This window comes from Hemiscyllium ocellatum, chromosome 19 (assembly GCF_020745735.1).
Source record: "Hemiscyllium ocellatum isolate sHemOce1 chromosome 19, sHemOce1.pat.X.cur, whole genome shotgun sequence".
In the NCBI taxonomy this organism is placed as follows: Eukaryota; Metazoa; Chordata; class Chondrichthyes; order Orectolobiformes; family Hemiscylliidae; genus Hemiscyllium; species Hemiscyllium ocellatum.
In genome coordinates, this window is record NC_083419.1 from 40,719,544 (window position 1) to 40,738,137 (window position 18,594).

Genomic DNA, 18,594 nt, shown 5'->3' on the forward strand with positions numbered 1-18,594 from the left:
TTATTTTGATTAAATATAGAAAAATTCATAATGCACTAATAAATAGAGTGGGTAAAGTGAAATCAGTAGATGTAGTGTACTTAGATTTTCAAAAGGCATTTGTTAAGGTGCCATGTAAAGGGTTACCATATAAGATAACAGCATATGTGTTGGGGTTATATATTATCATGGATAGAGGGCTGGCTAACTAATAGGAAACAGCCAGATGGGATAAATGGTTCATTTTCAGGTTGACAAATTGCAATTGATGGTGTGCTACAAGGATCAGTGGAGCCTCAACTATCCATGATTTATATTAATGATGTGATTAATGTGATGAACTGCACTGAAACCAAAGTTGATAACAATAGATAGGAAGGGAGGTTGTAATGAAATTGCAAAGAATCTGCAGAAGGATAGATATAGGTTAAGTTAATGGGCTGACAGATGGAACATAATGTAGGAAAATGTGAAGTTGTCTACTGAGAACACTTGCTTGCTCTGTGCTTCAGTGTTTCTGCAGTCAGCAAGAAATCAATCCCAGCTTTAAGATACTTGTCAAAATTTCAATTACATTAGAATTTAGATTGAGTTAAATTCAGCATCCAGACCGTAAATGTACGATAAAAGTCATATGCTGCACTGGGTAGATGCATAGTAAATGTCCTTTGTAATGCCCATCTATGTACATTACATTAGCATCAATTTCAGAAGATTTTCTCTACAGCCTCACATCATCAGTTGTCCATGCTGTCTGAGCAGTTATCTACTGGTTAATATCTAATGCTGACATAGAATGAACACATTATTGGCTGGACCTATCCCAAAGCCATTTTATACAACAAGGTAAACTTTGTGAGCCCTTCCTTGTGGCATATTGAAAATATAGTGGTCCTGCAATTCTTTGAAATACATTTGCGTGGTAGGGTGACTTGCCATGTTTGAAGGCTTAGGGAACATTCTGTAACATATTTGTAGCTGGCAGAGAGAAATTTTCTCACACCAGTTCAAATAAATCTTATTATAGATCATGAAGTGAAAAGGAAATATTTCACTCAGCCCATAGCCTAACTTTATAAACATAGCTTTAATGTTATTTCCAGCCCCATTATAGTAAATTACTTCCATTACAAATTCTGTACTAGAACATCAAACACAGAACTAGCCACTCAAAGCATTTTAAAAAAGAAAATAATCCATGTCAAAAATTTTAATGTATTTTTCATGCAAATTCCAAGTATACAAACCCTTAAACATAGGAGCTAGTTTCCACACACCAAGGCCTCCAATGGATGTGTACTGGCCAAGAGCTGTTTCCAAGAGGAACAAAGGGATGCCAGCAAATATCAGTGTCAAAAAGTATGGGATCAGAAATGCACCTAAAATATAATAAGCAGGATGTTATTCCAATAAGATGAACACCAAATTTCAGAATCAATTTCTATCTGTATCTTAAAAGTGCATGTCTATATGAACATTTGACATAAGATTGTTGAATTGCATTTTTATTTCCCCATCAGGTTTCTACATCAGCAATGTAGGTCATGTTTTGCAGCAAAGATCACATACAACAATTACAGATGGTTAGCCATTACACTTCCACATCAAAGGAAAAGTAATTAAACACAATATATTGAAGTCATTCTAACATTAAAAACCTGTTTAAACCAAAACTCTAACCATGTTAAAAGTGGGCACCTATCTAGTCAGAGGCAATAGGTGCTGAGGAATATATGATTTGAATATTTTATGAAACATTTTATCTTTATGTAACTCTATCTACAGTGTTACAACTGAGACTGGAGAGTGCACTGTCACAGTCTATTTCCATCTTTCCACTATTCATAAGATAAATTTAACTCTCTTACCCAGTTACCAAAATAGGCAATCAAGAATGTTACCAAAAATGCTTAAAATAAATGATCAACTAGATTTCTTAAATAAATAACCAAATTATTGATTTATTATAAAACAAAACTTACTCAGCAAAGATACAAAGCTGCTTACACATTTTGAAATATGGAAGTATAAATCTTCACCCTTCTAAATAACAACAACACCCAGATCAACTAAAAGAGAGAAAAAAACTTTCTAAATAGAGATTAATTCTGAGAGAATGAAAAACGATCTTGGCCAGTAATTATTAGTTCTTTATGTTAAAAGGATAAGGTACGGAATGTTCAAGATGTCTTTCAGTTGGTATTCTGACACATGGCATGAACAGGATCCTTTGCAGATGCAGGAGAAAGTGAGGACTACAGATGCTGGAGAGTCAGGTGAATCAGGAAACTTTGGGATGAATTATTTCAGAAGAACAACTGCATTGGTTTTCCGGTATCACACTGACCACTGTCTAAATGGGATTTTGCAGAAAGACAGGAACAACTGATTAGCTCCACTCTCTCAGCAGGCTATACCTAAAGTCAACTTTAAAAAAACAAACAAAACAAAGCTATAAACCCGGACATGTGATTTTCAGTAAACGAGTCCAAGCAATTAGCTTAATTTGTGTGGCTTTTAAGAAGGTTTTTTTTATAAAAAGGTGTCCTCTTAATAACCATATTTAAAATGAACAGTCCTGATGTCTCTTCAACACTTCAAATAAACTACTGCCCCAATTTTTCAAACATAAATCCTTAAAAACTATCATAATGAAACATCTTCATAATACTTTTGCCATTGGAGAAATGAATATTTTAACGTACTTCATTACAAAATGTAAACAAAACAAGATATTAAAAAATGAAGACACTAATTGTCACTCACATTCACTCTTTGAATGCAACCAAAACTGAATTCTGGATTCTAAACAAAGCATCATCAATTAAATTATTTTTTTCATAATGTGAACAATTTTAATAGTAAACTCCTTCAAAATTCTTGTTTTTGAATTTTTCTAAAAGGCTAAAGAATTATGATCAATATATATAAGTGTTTCCCTTTCACTGCTATAGGTATATACTTCAAAATGTTTAAGAACCAACAGCAATCCCAAAGATTCTTTTACTGTAGTAAATTCTAGTTTATGGTATTGAATTAGTATTTCAGAAATGTATTCCATTGAATTCTCAATGGACCACCCAACTTCTGGTAACAGGACTGTACCCACCTCATGTCATTAGTGTTAATTGTTACCTTGAAGCGTCCAGTGAAATTGAGGGCAGCTAACATTGATTTATCGACCAAAATTTATTTTAGCTTCTCAAAGGATGGTTAGAACTCTCCTGACTATATTTTTACTTTTCTTTTTCCACAAATCCATCAGTGGAATGACTATGTTGCTGAAATGAAAACAGAAAGTGCTGGAGAAACTCAGCAGGTGTAGCAGCATTTCAAAATGTTAACTCCGCTTCTCTCTCAACAGAGACTTGCTGAGGTCCTCCAGCCTGTCCTGTTTTAATTTCATACCTCCAGCTTCAATTTATTAATGATAGTGCTGAAGTTTAGTCCAAACTTACTTAAAAACAACACATCTCCAAAAACTTGATGATTTCTCATTTCATTTTAGAGGCAGGGAAGTCCACTAGTATTTGTACTTCTGCTGATCTTGGATCTTTTGTCCTTGCTTTACGAAATGCCATAAACATGCTACACTTTTGCAACTTCATTTTTGGCAAGTTTATGACCAAATCAGCTAACGATTATTTTCGAAGCAGAGCTTATCGTTGTTCCAAGTGCCATTGGATATCAGCACATGAAGTTACGTCACACAATTAGAAACACCTGCAATGATTTTGTTCGTTAGTCGCTGGAAAGTTGATGGAGGATTTCTTTAGCCAAATGGCATCACTCTGGATTGGAAAAGGCCAGCTGTGTGAAAAAAGACTTTTTTTTTAGTTCAGAGAGGTAAAGGTGAAATAACTCCACAGAGACCGTTATCCCATCACCCTTTATTTACACGTGAAGATCCTTTGACATTGATCCAGCTCCCTCAGAGCCAGATCTCAGAGTGAACAGGATATTATCTGTCAGCCAGAGCTCCCTGATTGGCCCAGATTAACAGCCCCATGCAGGGAACTCCTATGAGATGCACCTGGCTGAACTTGCCAATGTACTTTTAATAAATCAACCTGATCAATAGACCTCCAGAAAAGGAATTGGATAAATGCCTGCTTTTATTACTTCATTGACCTTTCTGTTTTTAAGCAGAATCTGGTTTGAACTATCAGACTTTAACACTAACATGATTTGGAAAATTGAGCTGCTTTGTCAGGGTTCAAATGGATAGCTTTCCAACATGTATTGAATTTCTTTCATCCCAAGCTGTTTCTACAGACCTATGTCATAACAATGCTGTTTTATTGGAGAGGTTTGCTATACATCCACATCACATATGGCTAAGGTTGTGTACTCTGATTTATCCACATAGATTCCTTTAAGTTCCATGAGTAGCCATGTTAAGTGGCCTTGTGGTTCGCCTCTAAATTTGAAAGCATAATGTCTAAACTTGCTAGTAGTTCATGGAATCAGTGTGAGATACAGGTATCAGAAGGTTCAATTCTGCCTCATCCTCACTATCTCTTGGCCTTCAACTGTCCTTACTACCTGACGTACCTGTGCTTGCTTTTGCTTCAACATATTGATTTGACATAGCGGCATCAATCAAATGATTTACTTTCACTGTCCATTTGATTACATTACACAAACCACTGAACCACGCTTTGAGTGGTTGACTTTGTAAAGCCAGTAATTCAAACACATCATCTCCTGATTGAAATATCAATGCCTTTGCATGCATTTTGGTCCATTTCTTCATGGTTATTTGTGAAAATCTAAGGGGCTTGTCAGCCATTTTGCAGGCTCATGTGAGCCACCGCCAGAATACAGTAAGATAATCTAACATGATAGATTCAGCTCTCCATTTTAGTTTTTTTTTGTCCTCAGCATGCTCAGATATGACATGACATATCTCTGGAACATATGGAACTTGAACCCAGTCCTTCTGGCTCAGAAGCAGAGACGCTACCACAATGCCAGATGAGCCCTATCCCTCTGCATTAAGGATTTTATTTAGTTAGATTCAGAGGGCTCATATCCATATACTAATTTTGAAAAGCTCATTAGCCTCATTAGGTGAATCCAGTGTGGCAAACAAAAGATATTCTTGTCCTTTATCCCAATCATGGGGATATTCATGACAGTTTGCAGTGATAATCGTTTTGAGGGTTTCATGTTACAGTTCTAAAGTCCTTTGTTTCTGTGGGTGCCATGTTGAGAAATATGACTGTATTACAACCAAATACTCATAATTTCCTTAAAAAAACCTTAGACATAACATTGGAGCTCTAATCTGACTGGGTTGCAAATGGTACTTCATAGAGAGTTACAAAAAGTGGCATAAGTACTCAATCCATTATCTTGACAAAAACTGTTCTCAAGGTAATGGTCTCTGGAAATGAATAGCAATATCCATTACAGTAAGAACATACTGTGTCCCATTCTTATTTTTGGTAAAGGTCCTACAGATTACTAAAATGCTATTAAATGGTTCACCAAAAACAGTTTGGGAATTAGAAGTGTTATGTTGAGTGCAGGTTATTGCTTTTCCATAATCTGGATTATATGGCATCCTTTTAAAGTTCTAGCCAGTAAAAATGTCAATCAAAATGTACAGTCATCCAGATTCATGCATGTCTCACCAGAGGAATTTCATAGGCTATCCTTAATGGCTCTTAGCAATATTTGGGCAGCATCAATATCTGTTGAAAGACTACCCAATCTTTATGTGCAGGTCTGTGAGAAGGTCTCCACTTGCGCATCAGAATTATGCTTTTAATATAGTGGCATTTCCAATCTCCCTCTGCCTCAATTTCAATTTGACACAATGCTATTTTACTTATTTCTGGATCAGTTTGCCAAGTTTTGCTCTAAAACGTCTTATTGAACATTCCCTTTGGGTTATTCAAATCCTTCAAAAGTTATCTGTCTGTGATATAAATTTGACCTTTAACAATGGAACTTGTTTAGCCATTGCTTGGCTCACTACATACAAAGGAAAAATTCCAGGAATGTCTTCTTGAATTGCTTGGGCTTCTTGACCTCACTTTGTCTTTCCATGACTATCATAAAAGTCCCATTTCCTAGGAGGTAAACTCTCTTTACAGATAAACTACGGATAAATCTGACTGTTAGCTTTTCAAACGTTAAATTGCACTCCAGTGGCACCCAATAGAAAGGTACGGTATATATTCCCCACCAATACCATTCACTAACATCTTTGCATTCAATGTGTTCACTGTTGGAGAAAATATCTCTTTCCCCAGCAAAAGGGCTTGAGTAGCTCCTGTATCCCTGTGTATAATGACATGCCTACCCATCTCACTGAGAGGGAAGGAATTGTTTTCCTTTATATTAGAATTCTGGAACAAGACATCCAACCTAGGAGAAGCCAAACAGAGACACACATGAGAATTCCAGAAGCATGGCATTCCAACCTGAACTCTATCAACAAACACATTGATTTGGACCCCACTACCACACTCTGAGAGAAAGAACAGAAAATGGCATCACCAACACAGGAAATTATATCCCCAACCCATGGAAACCTAAACACATTAATAGGAAGTTGGACATAACATCTGCTTCACCAGAGATTCACTGATGACATTACCAGTATGGTGACAAAATGTCTGAAAATGAACCTTCCAGTTCAACGAGCAAACTTACATCCAGAACCTCAACCTGAGATACAAATCTTCTCAAAACATCCCAGAATTCCCTGTAGTTCTCAGGTATCTTATTCATCTCCCCCACAGTCAGACCGTTATTTGTATTTGGCCTTATAACTGCAGTCAGAGGTAGAACTTGATTTGTCATACTCTTGTCAGAGCTCTCTTCTCTGCAGTGATGTTGTGTGCTCCAGTAAATCCTATGTTTGCCCTGCAATTTTCAGTTATTGCATGAATGTCTCCTGTGTTGTAACAGTGGAAACACTTCAGCTTCTGGACACCACTTGCACTCAGGGCAGCTTCGTTTCTGGAATGAAGAGTTGATTGTGAGCATTCCAACCATCTCTTCACTTCCCTGGCTATTGGCTTTCCTTTTACCCTCCCACCTTCTATTGTTTTTAGGCTTATGGCGACGGAAAAACTGAACTTGTGAACTAACTCATAATCATCAAACATCTAAGCTTCCTGTCTGGCTGTTGTAACCTTTCGATTTCCTTTGTGTATGCTTACTATTGGAGTGTGGAAATTTTTAAATTCCACTAAGAGAATTACTTCTCTAAATGGCTTAAATGTGACTTCCATTTTTAGTGGTTAATTCCAATGATCCACATTAATTTGCTTGACCCTTTCAAATTTTAGATAAGTCTGCATGGACAATTCTTGATTGTTCTAAAATTTTTGCCTGTAAACCTCAGAGATCAATTCATATATCCAGAGAATAGATTTTCTTTTTCCACCTTATAATTCATTGAAGCCACTTCAGAAAGTGTATATTTAGTACAGTCAGTTCTTCTATAATGCAATGGTTACATTCTTGTGCAACTCCATGCTCTAGAAAAATGGTGCTTGAGAAATAGTGTTTAAAGTGTCGGTGCTGTTATTATGTTACAGCCAACACATGTTTCAAAATTTCGTGTTGTGGTAACACTGTCCAGATTCATCAATCATGTTACAACAAATTTGCATTGACAAAACACGCGTTATAACAGAATGAGCTGTAGCTTGTCCTACCTCCACCATTTTTGCCACAGAGGTAAGGGAAACGCCAGACATTCCCAAGTCCAATGGCATATCCAACACAGGAAAGTAAGAAGTCAAATTTTCCCTTCCAGTTCCCTCTGTTTGGTAGAATTTCTCTTTTAGTAGCCTGGCTACCTGTTGGCTCGGCTGTTTCCTCCAGCTGTGTCTGTCTCATACTTGGGGGTAAAATGATCTCCAAAGAAGCTTGTTCTGTCTCCCCCATCACTGGACACTTACATCCACTTTATATGGAAGGATTTAAGAGTTACGAACTCAGAGCACAATGAATTACAGTTCTTTGTTAGAATCAAATATTTTCCCCTTGATGTTTCACTTCACACTGCAAGTGGAAAAAAAGAAATAATTCATGAGTACAAATGTAATTTCAGTTTTCTTTATATTCTGAGACAGCTTGCGGGGGTGGAGGAGGGGGTGCAGGAAGAGATATTTTCTGAAAAAAAACTCAGATATATTGTAAACACTTCAGTCCCACAGGAGATGAGTGAAACCTAATCCTGCTAGGTGCTATCAAATGCCTTCCTTCAAATAAAATGTCAAAAGCTAACAGGCTGGATGAAAACTAACATGAAGATATTTCAAATCTGGTGCAAACTTCAAACAATTCAACAGCACAGGGACTTTTGTACTGCCAGACATGGCAGGCTTTAGGCTAAATTGACAACTTGGACAGTAACAGAGACAGTCCTGATATTGTAAGGGAACCAGAATATTATTTGTAACATTTACAGTTATTAACCCATAGAGTTGGTCAGGAATCTGAATCTACGGGTTTTATTAACATAGCATAAGCCTTGGGTCCAGTGTTAACATTGTGGGTTTTGAATTAAAATCCCATCCCAAGTGTCTCCTGTTATACAATCATACAGCATAGAAACAGACCTTATGGTCCAACTTGTCCATGCTGACAGGGTTCCCTAAACTGAACTAAATTTGCCTGCATTTGGCCCATATCCCTTGAAACAGTTCCTATCCACATGCCTTTCCAAATGTTTCTAAATGTCATAAATGTTTGTCCCTATCACTTCCTCTGGCAGTTTGTCCTATATATGCACCACCCTTGATGTTGCCCCTCAGGTCCCTTTTAATTTTTCCCCTCTCACCTTAAACCTATGCCGCTAGTTTTGGACTCCTTACCCTGGGGAAAACACTTTGGCTGTTCACCTTACCTATGCCCTTCATGATTTTGTAAACCTCTAAAAGGTCACTTCTCAGCCTCCTAGTCACCAGGCAATAAAAAGGTTCCAGCCTATTCGGCCTCTCCATATATCTCAAACCTTCCGGTCTCGGTAAAATCCTTGTATTTTTTTTTGCATCTTTACCAGCTTAATAACATCCTTCCTGTAGCAGGGCGATCAAAATTGTATGCAGTACTCCAAATGTGGCCTTACCAATGTTTTGTAAAGTTCTAACATTCACTCATTCAACATAATAAATCCTGTCCAATAGATTTAGAAGATAAAGCAGTGGCCTAAAAATAATGGCCGTACAACCTATCCAGTTCAATCTTTCAACCAAGATCTCCTTTATATTATTAATTTCCTGCGTGTCCCAAACTTCTTTTGCTCTCCTTCCTATTATCACTGCCCAAAATCATCAATATTCAAAATAAAAAAATCAGAAAGTCATTAAAATCATTGGAACTAAACAATGACTGGAGTTTCTGATTTTGAAGTACATTATCATGGCAAAGTTCTTTAACTTACGGTGGAATTCTCCCATGGGTTTGAGAATGTATTTATTTAATCATGATATTGCTAGTTCATACCATCTAACCAGGTAACAGTGGACATGTAGATCAAGCTGCTGGCTTCTCCTAGTGACAACTGATCTTATTTCCGAGATGGCCAAGATCACTTTGCTTTCAGGGTAGCCACTGCACAGAATTATCAGGATCAGACTAGTTTTGATTCAGGATCTCATCTCATTTCACAACTGACAGGACTAATAGGAACACCATGAGAAATTATTCCCAAGTCATCACTTCAGATTATTTTTGCAACTTTTCTGAGAAAAAAACAGTCAGAACTTGTAAATTAATGTCTTTTAGTTATTGTGCTAAGTTAGTAACTGTTGTGGTTATAGGTTTCTCTATATTATTCAACTTTTAAATAAATTTCAGTAATTAGTTTTAGTGTATAGTTGTATCTTGACAACATGTTATTTTTCATCTTCAATAGAGATGCCAGAATTTCTTTAGGTATCTTATAAGTTGCCTGATAGTGATTAACCCTTAATTGTGAGCCTGAAAAAGGCAACCCATACTTACCATGAATGGAGATATAACCTTATTCATATGTAACTCAGATCGCCAAACAAAATTGTTATCTATCTCCCAGCTTAGAATCGAATATTTGAGAAAAGCCAAGATTACAGAGGCGACATACATCACAAACAGTAACTGGTAAATTACTGATATTTCAAAATTACAATGTACAATTAAATCCAAATGTAATAACACAGGTTCATCAATGAAGTGTAAAGCTAGGGGAGAAAGTAAAACACAGATGCTGGGTAAATTCCTCCTTTTGAAAGATATGACAGGGTGAAGGGTCTCCTTCGGTGCCACAGAAACTTCATGAACCAGAGGCTAAAAGCCTACAGATAGGTCATTTTTAATAATTTATTAGGAAGGATATAAGAATGGTTATGATGGGTTCTTTTCAGTAGCTGGAATTCAAATCGTATTCATATGAACTTTTCCTGAGATATAGTCTATGCTGTCCCTGATTTAGAAGTGTATCTTGTGATGGGAAAGAAAGAGTTTCTTTGGCATCTAGCTCACCCTATCCAGTTATCCTTGCTTTTCCAAAGTTCGCGTTATGCCACTTCCCTTTTATGAAAGACTACATTAGTACCTGTTTTCGCTAACCGAACGAAATCCGAAGAGAATTTTCGCTTTTATGAGAAAGGCGAAATTTTTCCCAGATAAATTAATACTTCTTCGTTTTACCATCTCTGCTTACAAAGGTTTCATAGGAACGCATTACTTTCGGTTAGCAGGGGATACCTGTACCTGAATTGAAACACTCAATATTCAGGGGAATCTAGTAAAAAATCTTTCATTTATCAATATGATACTAACTTTAAGCACAGAAATTTCCAGAACAAAGCTTAGCATATGGCTTTTATGCACATGGTAGAAAAACTATATTTTTCATACTCCATAGATATTCCAATGTCTTTACTTCTTACAACTATTACTGTAGATAGGAAGTATTAAAATCTTACCTTTTTCAATTAATAATATCTTTTACAAGCAAGATGCTGTAGTAATCTTGTAATAGATGGGCATATTAGGAAGTTGATCACTGGGTGAATGAAAGAAAGGAAGAAATTTCATCCTTTAATTGGATGGTTTGTACTCTTCAATCCTTCCTCCTGACCCAGATCATTCTATTTTGAGCTGCATTTTGATTAGTTTGTCTGATCAGATTAGTGATTAATCCGTTCTGGGATTCTGCATGATTAGAGAATCAATACCATTTTTTCTTCATGATGTTATGATAATGGTGTCTCAACTACAATCAGTATAACTTTCATTGTAAGGTTGGTGGGCATTTGACCCAAGTGGAAGTAGGGATATATAGTGACATAGTGACTGAAGACATGATTAAAATAGACAAGCAACTGCATAATTTAGAAATGTCATGGTTCAGGTTTTGCTCTAGGACTTGAGCATACATTCCAGGTTCATACTTTATCTCAGTCCTCAGGCAAGCCAACATCATTAAAAGCACAATTTTTCATGTTAAAATTTCTGGCTTAAGCTGGAGGTAAAAGATTGAATGGAACAGTTTCAAATGAGAACCTAATAGATTTTTCTTAGACAGTAATATTAATGATTATACAACTAAGGCAGATAGATAGAGTTAAGAGACAAATCACCAATGATCTAATAGGAAAACAAATTCAATGGACACATTAGACTACTCCCATCAATCAACGCCCACAAGAGTAGTTATAATAAAAGAAAGAACTGTGGACACTGGAGATCTGAAACAAATAAGACTGATTAACTAGTCATTTTTCGTATTCAAGGGACACTATTGTGCACCACCTGCCTGCACAATAATGGTGACTTCACGTCTAAAATAATTCATTGGTTATAAATTATTTTGAGATATCGTCAGGACATGAATGGTGCAAATAAATGTAAGGTTGAGTTCTTTAACATAACATAAATACATCCTCATACATAACTCAAAGAATGTCTATCTTTATAGAATTGCTTGTAATCTCATACTGCTGAAGCATTTTTCCATTTGTGTTATCCTTCAGCCACATGTTATTGAGATTGTATAATTCAATGTCAGTTCTACTTACATGTCTAACTGGATGGGTCAAACACTGCCACAGGGTACAGCGAAAAAAAAAATCAAGTAAAGTGCTCAATAAATGGGCTGAAGGTTCACAGAACACACAATTGAGAGCATAAAGCACAGCAAGAATGCAAAGCAAACAACAAAGTGAAAAGAGCGAAAAACACAAATCACACAGTATAAAGGACAATTTGACAGCAAAAGCATAGATTAAACACTCAGCATTAAAAAACAATGTAATATCCACAATTTAACTCAAAGAGTACAAAGTTCACCCTCATCCTAAAAATGAAGAAAACAAAGAACGTGAATGACAATTTCCATTAAAAATCACTGTAGCATTAGCTCAGACACTCTACTGTGATGTCCAATGCAAATATTAAGGAAGAAAATAAACTCCATGGTGATCTTTAAAATAGTGAATTTATTTGTAGTAAAATATATGTAACATACAAAATATACAATATTATATCATATATTATTACACAGTAGATAATATATTTTTAAAAACTGTACACACGACCTGACACTTTTTTCATCTAAATTCCAAAACCCACATTTATTAAAGTAAAATTATCACACTACAATTGCATGGGGTGCTGCTTAGTTACATGTTTTGTAATTTCTTTAGTTAGTATTATAGAAAAGTTCCTAGGACCAAATATTTCTGCTCAATTTACCATTAAATGCCAGAAGTTTTGCTCTTTAATTGTCATACTGAATCAAAGTATGATATTAATATAACAACAGAATGTATGATCTCAGAAACGGGGATTGAAATCTATATGCAAGCCCTGATTTAATTAGCAACAACCCAATCCCCTTCCAGGCTGACATTTAGTCAGAATACCCTTTTGTTTTATTTAACCAATTTTGTAATCAACCTACTCAAAAATCTGATTACACCCTCTGGAGCAAGAGGCACTTGAACTCAGGCCTCTCAGTCCAGGGGTAGGGTTGCTACCATTATACCACCTCTGACCAGAAGATCTTCTTTCCCCTAAACATGTCTAACTGGATGGGTCAAACACTGCCACAGGGTACAGGAAAAAAAAATCAACTAAAGTGCTCAATGAAATGGGCTGAAGCTTCACAGAACATACAATTGAGAGCATAAAGCACAGCAAGAATGCAAAGCAAACAACAAAGTGAAAAACACAAATACACAGTATAGAGCCAAGACTGGTTCTTGCAGCTCAAGGTAAGAAAGAAGGAAAATTTTAGGACAAATTCCAGTGCTTGAGTATTGGTCTCTTGCAGCACCAAAAGGAGCAATGTGACAACTGATGCAAAATCGTTCAAGGCAGTGGTAGATAGAAATGTCAGATGGAGGAATTTGGTGGAATTAAATAATGCAAAAAATATTGGTAGTGTTTGAAACTGAAGCAAGTCCTTCTGCCTATACTCACTGCAGTGGCTTCATTAAAATTCATTGACCAGTTGTGTGTAACAATACTGCAGGTATTTTTAACAACTGGAAATCCATGTCTCCTTCATCATTCTCTGCACTGTTAAAGCTGTTCAAACTGTTTGGAGTTGGCATAAGACTCCCAGGACACACACAGTGAAGGCCTGATGTTAAAATAAGGCTCCCTATACATCAGTTATGTCCAAGCAGTTTAGATTGAGTGCCAAAGTTACAAAGCGTAACCATGCCAGTCTGTCTTTGCATGCCACAGTCTGTACACCCAGGATTTATTTCAAGGTTGAGATTTTTTCCCATCTGTATCGATCTTTCCACTCCCATTGCTTGCTGCTCCTCAGCCCAGACACTGACAATTACATTTGTAAAGCCCCTTGCAGTTACTAAAATAGTAACTCTTTGAGGCAACTATTTAGTGATATCAGTATTAGCACTTAGCATTCAAAAGACCTTGAAGACCAGAGACAGTCAGTGACTAAATTGTGGTATATATTAATGTTAATTCTTTATATTCATGCATCAAATCGGCAGGATAAGGAAACCCATAGGTTATTCTTCTGTTTTGCATACAATAGGTTCAAACCCTCCATATCAAATTGTGAAATTTAACACAATGGCCTAGAAATTCACTTACATAGCGATCTGTACCATTACAGACTCACCTTGCTTCTTTGATATGAGTGTTCTCCATGACATTGGTCCACTGACCTGACACACACAGCTTCAGCCTTAGCATGCTTCTAAGCACATGGACATGGCATTAGGGGATAGGGCATTAGGGGTATAAATTAACAGGGGTCCGAGTGACTTGGCCATAGTGAGCTGAGTAGCAGCACCGGGCGATAAATGTGCTGAGGCCCATCTCAACATTGGGAGTGACTCACTCCATCTTCAATACTTTTCACAAGCAGTGTGGTGAGATTCTCAATAGGCAGTGGGTTGCCAATTGACAGGGCTTGTTAAATACCTTGTTAACGGCCCAACTCACCACATTAATATCCAGCCTTGCATCTTACCAAGCTTGCCCAGTAAGTTTGACCTAGAGAAAACTTGACAATGAAAACAGACTGAGCAGCTGGCCAATTCATTTGCCTGTTTCTCCAAATGGTCTACATGTTGAAAACCTGGCACCAAAATGTCACAGCATGTATTGTGGGCACCAGCCAGTCACACCCCACATCCACAAATATTGGCATTCATTATGTACTAGCCTCTAAGAATACTCAAAACTCATTTCTGATTCACATGCATGACACTTGGACATTTCATGTGCATCCCGGAATGCAACAAGGACATGTGCTCAGGGACATGGAACCAGGGATCTTCACTTGCTGTCAGAGCAAGCTGTTCACTTAGTTGACACAGCATCCCCGCCTTGCATTGCCTTGTCTTGTTTATTTTCGTGTTGTTTATTTTCACCTTGTCTGATTAGCTAGATACTGAACTCACGTTACTACTGTCTTGCCATGCTTTTGAGCACAGACCCAAAGACAGGAAGCTCGTCGTGGTTATGAGCAGGTCTCCGTCAAGTCAAGGAGATTAGCGTTCGCTCAGTGGATCCTGGCACAGTAAATCTACGGCAGCCTCTGATATCGATCCAAACGTTGCTCAGAGCAGTCGGAATCAGGATCCTCTTCACAGAGGAGGTGAGGATCTGACTGTTGGGCTGCAAATCACCCGTGTTGACTCTTTTTGATCTATTCTGGCCTGTTCTCCTCTCTTGTTATGACATTGGCTGCTTTTAGCACAGCCAACCCATAGTTACCCATTCTCAGGACTATAAACACATTACATGGTTTGTTTTCAGAACAGCCTACCCATTATGATTTAGTCAGCATCTCTTCCGTTCTGTCCTGCACTCCTCCCATATTGCTCTCTGGGCTCCACTTCCACCTATCAACTCACCTCCTTATCCTACCACTCTCCCTAATCTCACCTTCAGCATAAATAGCAGTTTTTCCTAGCTGCTATCAGTTCTGATGAAGAGTCACTGGACTGGAAACATTAACACTGCTTTCACGCCACAGTCGTTGCCACACCTGCTGAGTTTAGCCAGCAAGTTCTCTTTTTGTTTCAGATTTATGGAAAATGTTAAAGAAAGCCTCAGGTGTTTCTAGAGCCTTTTTTTTGGTGCATATGTCAGATGGTTGGCAGAGGAATATATGAATTGTCCACGCAAAGGCTACAACAAATATGGGGCCAACAGTGACAATGGCTTTGCAGCTCAGCAGGAAGAAGGAGCAGAGGTTGCTCAGATGCTAAGCTCTCCACCATACCCTCTGCTCAGTTGCAGGTGACTACTATTATGCCCCTTGACAAGAACATATTTAGTAAGTCAATGTATGCAGCATCAGCAATCTCCAGTATACTGCCTCACCAATACCCCACAGAGCTCCTCAGAATTGTACAGCAGTGTTCTGAGATTTACTGACACTGTACTGGTGGCCTTGTTCAACTTGGAGAGAAGAGAGATGTGGGAGAACTGCAGATATTGGATACCAGAGTCAAAAAGTGTGGCGCTAGAAAAAGCACAACAGGTCAGGCAGCATCCGAGGAGCAGGACAGCCAATGTTCATCAGGATTGGAGGGGGAGTGGGGGGATGGGGATGGGGAACAAGATAGCTAGGAAGGCGATAAGTGGATGCAGGTGGGCGTGATGGTGATAGGTCAGAGCAGAGGGTGGATCGGATAGATGGGAAGGAAGATGGACAGGTGGGAGAAGTTCAAGAGGGTGGTGCTGAGGTGGGGGGAGGGGAGATGAGCAAACTGGTGAAATTGATGCCATGTGGTTGTAGGGCCCCTAGCCAAAGATGAGGCATTCTTCTTCCGGGCATTGGGTGGCTACGATTTGGCAGTGGAGGAGGCCCAGGACTTGCACGTTCAATAAGATCGTGGCTGATCCGTTTGTGTTTCTAATTCCGCATCCACACCTATCCCTGATTTTTTGCCTAACAAGAACCTATTTACTTCTGCCTTAAAAACAAATTAATAAACTATCACCACAGCCTTCTGAGGCAGAGTTCCAAAGTCACACAACCCTCAGTGGAAAAAAAATTCTCTTCATCTCTGTTCTAAAAGGATGATCCTAATTTTATTTCATTACCCTCTAGTTCAGAATTCACCGAGAAGAGGAAACATTCTTTCCACATCAAACTCAGTAAGACCATTCAGGTTCTTACACACTTCAATCAAGTCACTCCAAAATCTTCTGAACTCCAGTGGAAACAATCTGTCCAACCTGTCCTCAAAAGAGAGCCCATTCGTTACAGGTATCAATTGAGTAAACCTCCTCTAAATTGCTTCCAATATGTTTACATTCTTTAAGTAAAAAGATCAAAACTATACATGGGATCCAGGATGTAGTTTTGTCAATGCCCTGTATATGTGAAGACTAAACATTATTGGAAATTTCATACCCATGATTCACAGCAAGGACACAATGCCAGACTTTCAGCCACGGCAGCTACATCAGTCAAATCGATTAGATCATTCTCCCCTCTTGAGCAGAAAAGGTTGATATATAACTTGTGGAAGCAGGACCTAATCTGTGAGTAACATGCACATCTGCCTGTCCTTACTCCCATGAAGTTGTTATTCGTGGCCATGTCTGAGGTTGTTATCAAATGTCATATCTAAAGCTATGATCAGTTACAAGGCAGAAACCATCATGTCTGATGTATGCTGATAGCCTATCCTCCTTCTCATATCCCAATGTCCCCTTGTTGCAAAATCTCATCTGCTTTAGATTGTGTAAGCACGCAGCTTCAACATTTCCACCATTAACACTCCCTCCCACCCCACTGACTGCCTCTTCATTTCTTCACCATGATTCTACCATTTCTCATTTAAGTATCTGAGAACTTCAACCTGAGTATTAGGTAGTGAAAGAGAAACAAAAACAGGAATGATGATGACAAAACACTGTCACTAGCTTCAAGACCCATCAACACTAGTTCAAATATTGAAACTTAAGAGGATTGAATTCTTGGAAGGATCCGCATCTGGTGAGACACTGCATGAGTGACGTGTAGCTAGGCTGGGGGAAAAGCTGGGGCAGCTCACTGGAGGGCAAGGCCACACATAGGGTTCTACTGCTCAAGACTCAGATGAAAACTTCAATGAGACCTTTTACAGTAGAACACTGATGAGTACCCACAATGAATTGGTTAGTGCATTGGCAGCTGCCAGAAAATCTGTGATCAATGTCAAGAAGTATGGAGTAGTCTGGCACCAACATGACACAGGGCTTTGTACCCAGCATGAAGCACAAGCCTCCACCACAGATGTGGCAGCCATCTCCAATTCCATAAGAACATTTGCAAACTCATTCATGAGGCAATGACTTTCAATCTCAACGTATCCTGGAGCTCAGTTTAAAGTTCAGACAGCTGGTATAGCAGCCATTGCAATCTTGGATACCTTGCAGCTTGTCACAGTAGCCCACTAACCTGGCCCCCTAGAATTACTGCAACAACACTTCGGTGAACACTCCATGGAGCAAAAACCTTCTGTTCTCTCTCACGATGTCATCTATCTTCTTATCACTATCATTTTATCTGATGAAGTTTGTGATTTATTTTACGCTAGCCTGTAACATACACCAAGAAATTTAGGTTCTTTTTGGGTCAGATACTTTGAAGTTTATTTACAACACTACTTAAATTGCTAAACAGACTTACCCACATAGTCAGCATCCTTCTTGAAGTGTAGAAATACCTCATGCGCTATTTATGAGGTTTCCAATAAGACCAATATTATAGCATTTGGAAAAGTAGAAATCCCAGAATGCCTATTGACCAGTGAAGTGAAATATTTCTTTACATCAAATCTTGTGAAAACCTAGAATAATAATTATGTTTTTGTCTTTATCACGTAGGATACAATTCCAAAAAGCAGATCACTTGTCTGATTTTCATTTCATTTCATAGATTTCACTTAACTTCAAATATAAAATACGGACTGGTAAACTGAATTAAACAAAGCTTATTTTTGAGTCTGCTGTAAATATGGAAATCCCATATAAAGCTAGATGTTAAAGTAACAATTGCTCTTTTCAGAAAACACTTTTTTCACTTTACTCCAACTTTAGACTCTTCATAATTCAGTCAGCATTGTAGCTACAGTAACTGTAGTAGTGCTGTACAATCTATATTGCAGCTTAGAG

At 38.0% G+C, this 18,594-nt stretch overlaps 1 protein-coding gene across 1 annotated transcript in view; it reads right to left on the reverse strand.

Annotated features, from left to right (window-relative positions):
• Positions 1–7,890, reverse strand: part of LOC132825064 (sodium- and chloride-dependent GABA transporter 1-like) — a 62,933-nt gene extending 55,043 nt beyond the window's left edge. Inside the window, exons 1-2 of the mRNA XM_060840072.1 lie at positions 7,659–7,890; positions 1,227–1,358 (exon numbers count right to left, since the gene is read on the reverse strand). Of these exons, the coding sequence (XP_060696055.1) occupies positions 1,227–1,358; positions 7,659–7,890 (364 nt within the window). The remainder of the gene's footprint in view (positions 1–1,226; positions 1,359–7,658) is intronic.
• Positions 7,891–18,594: the final 10,704 nt, after the last annotated feature.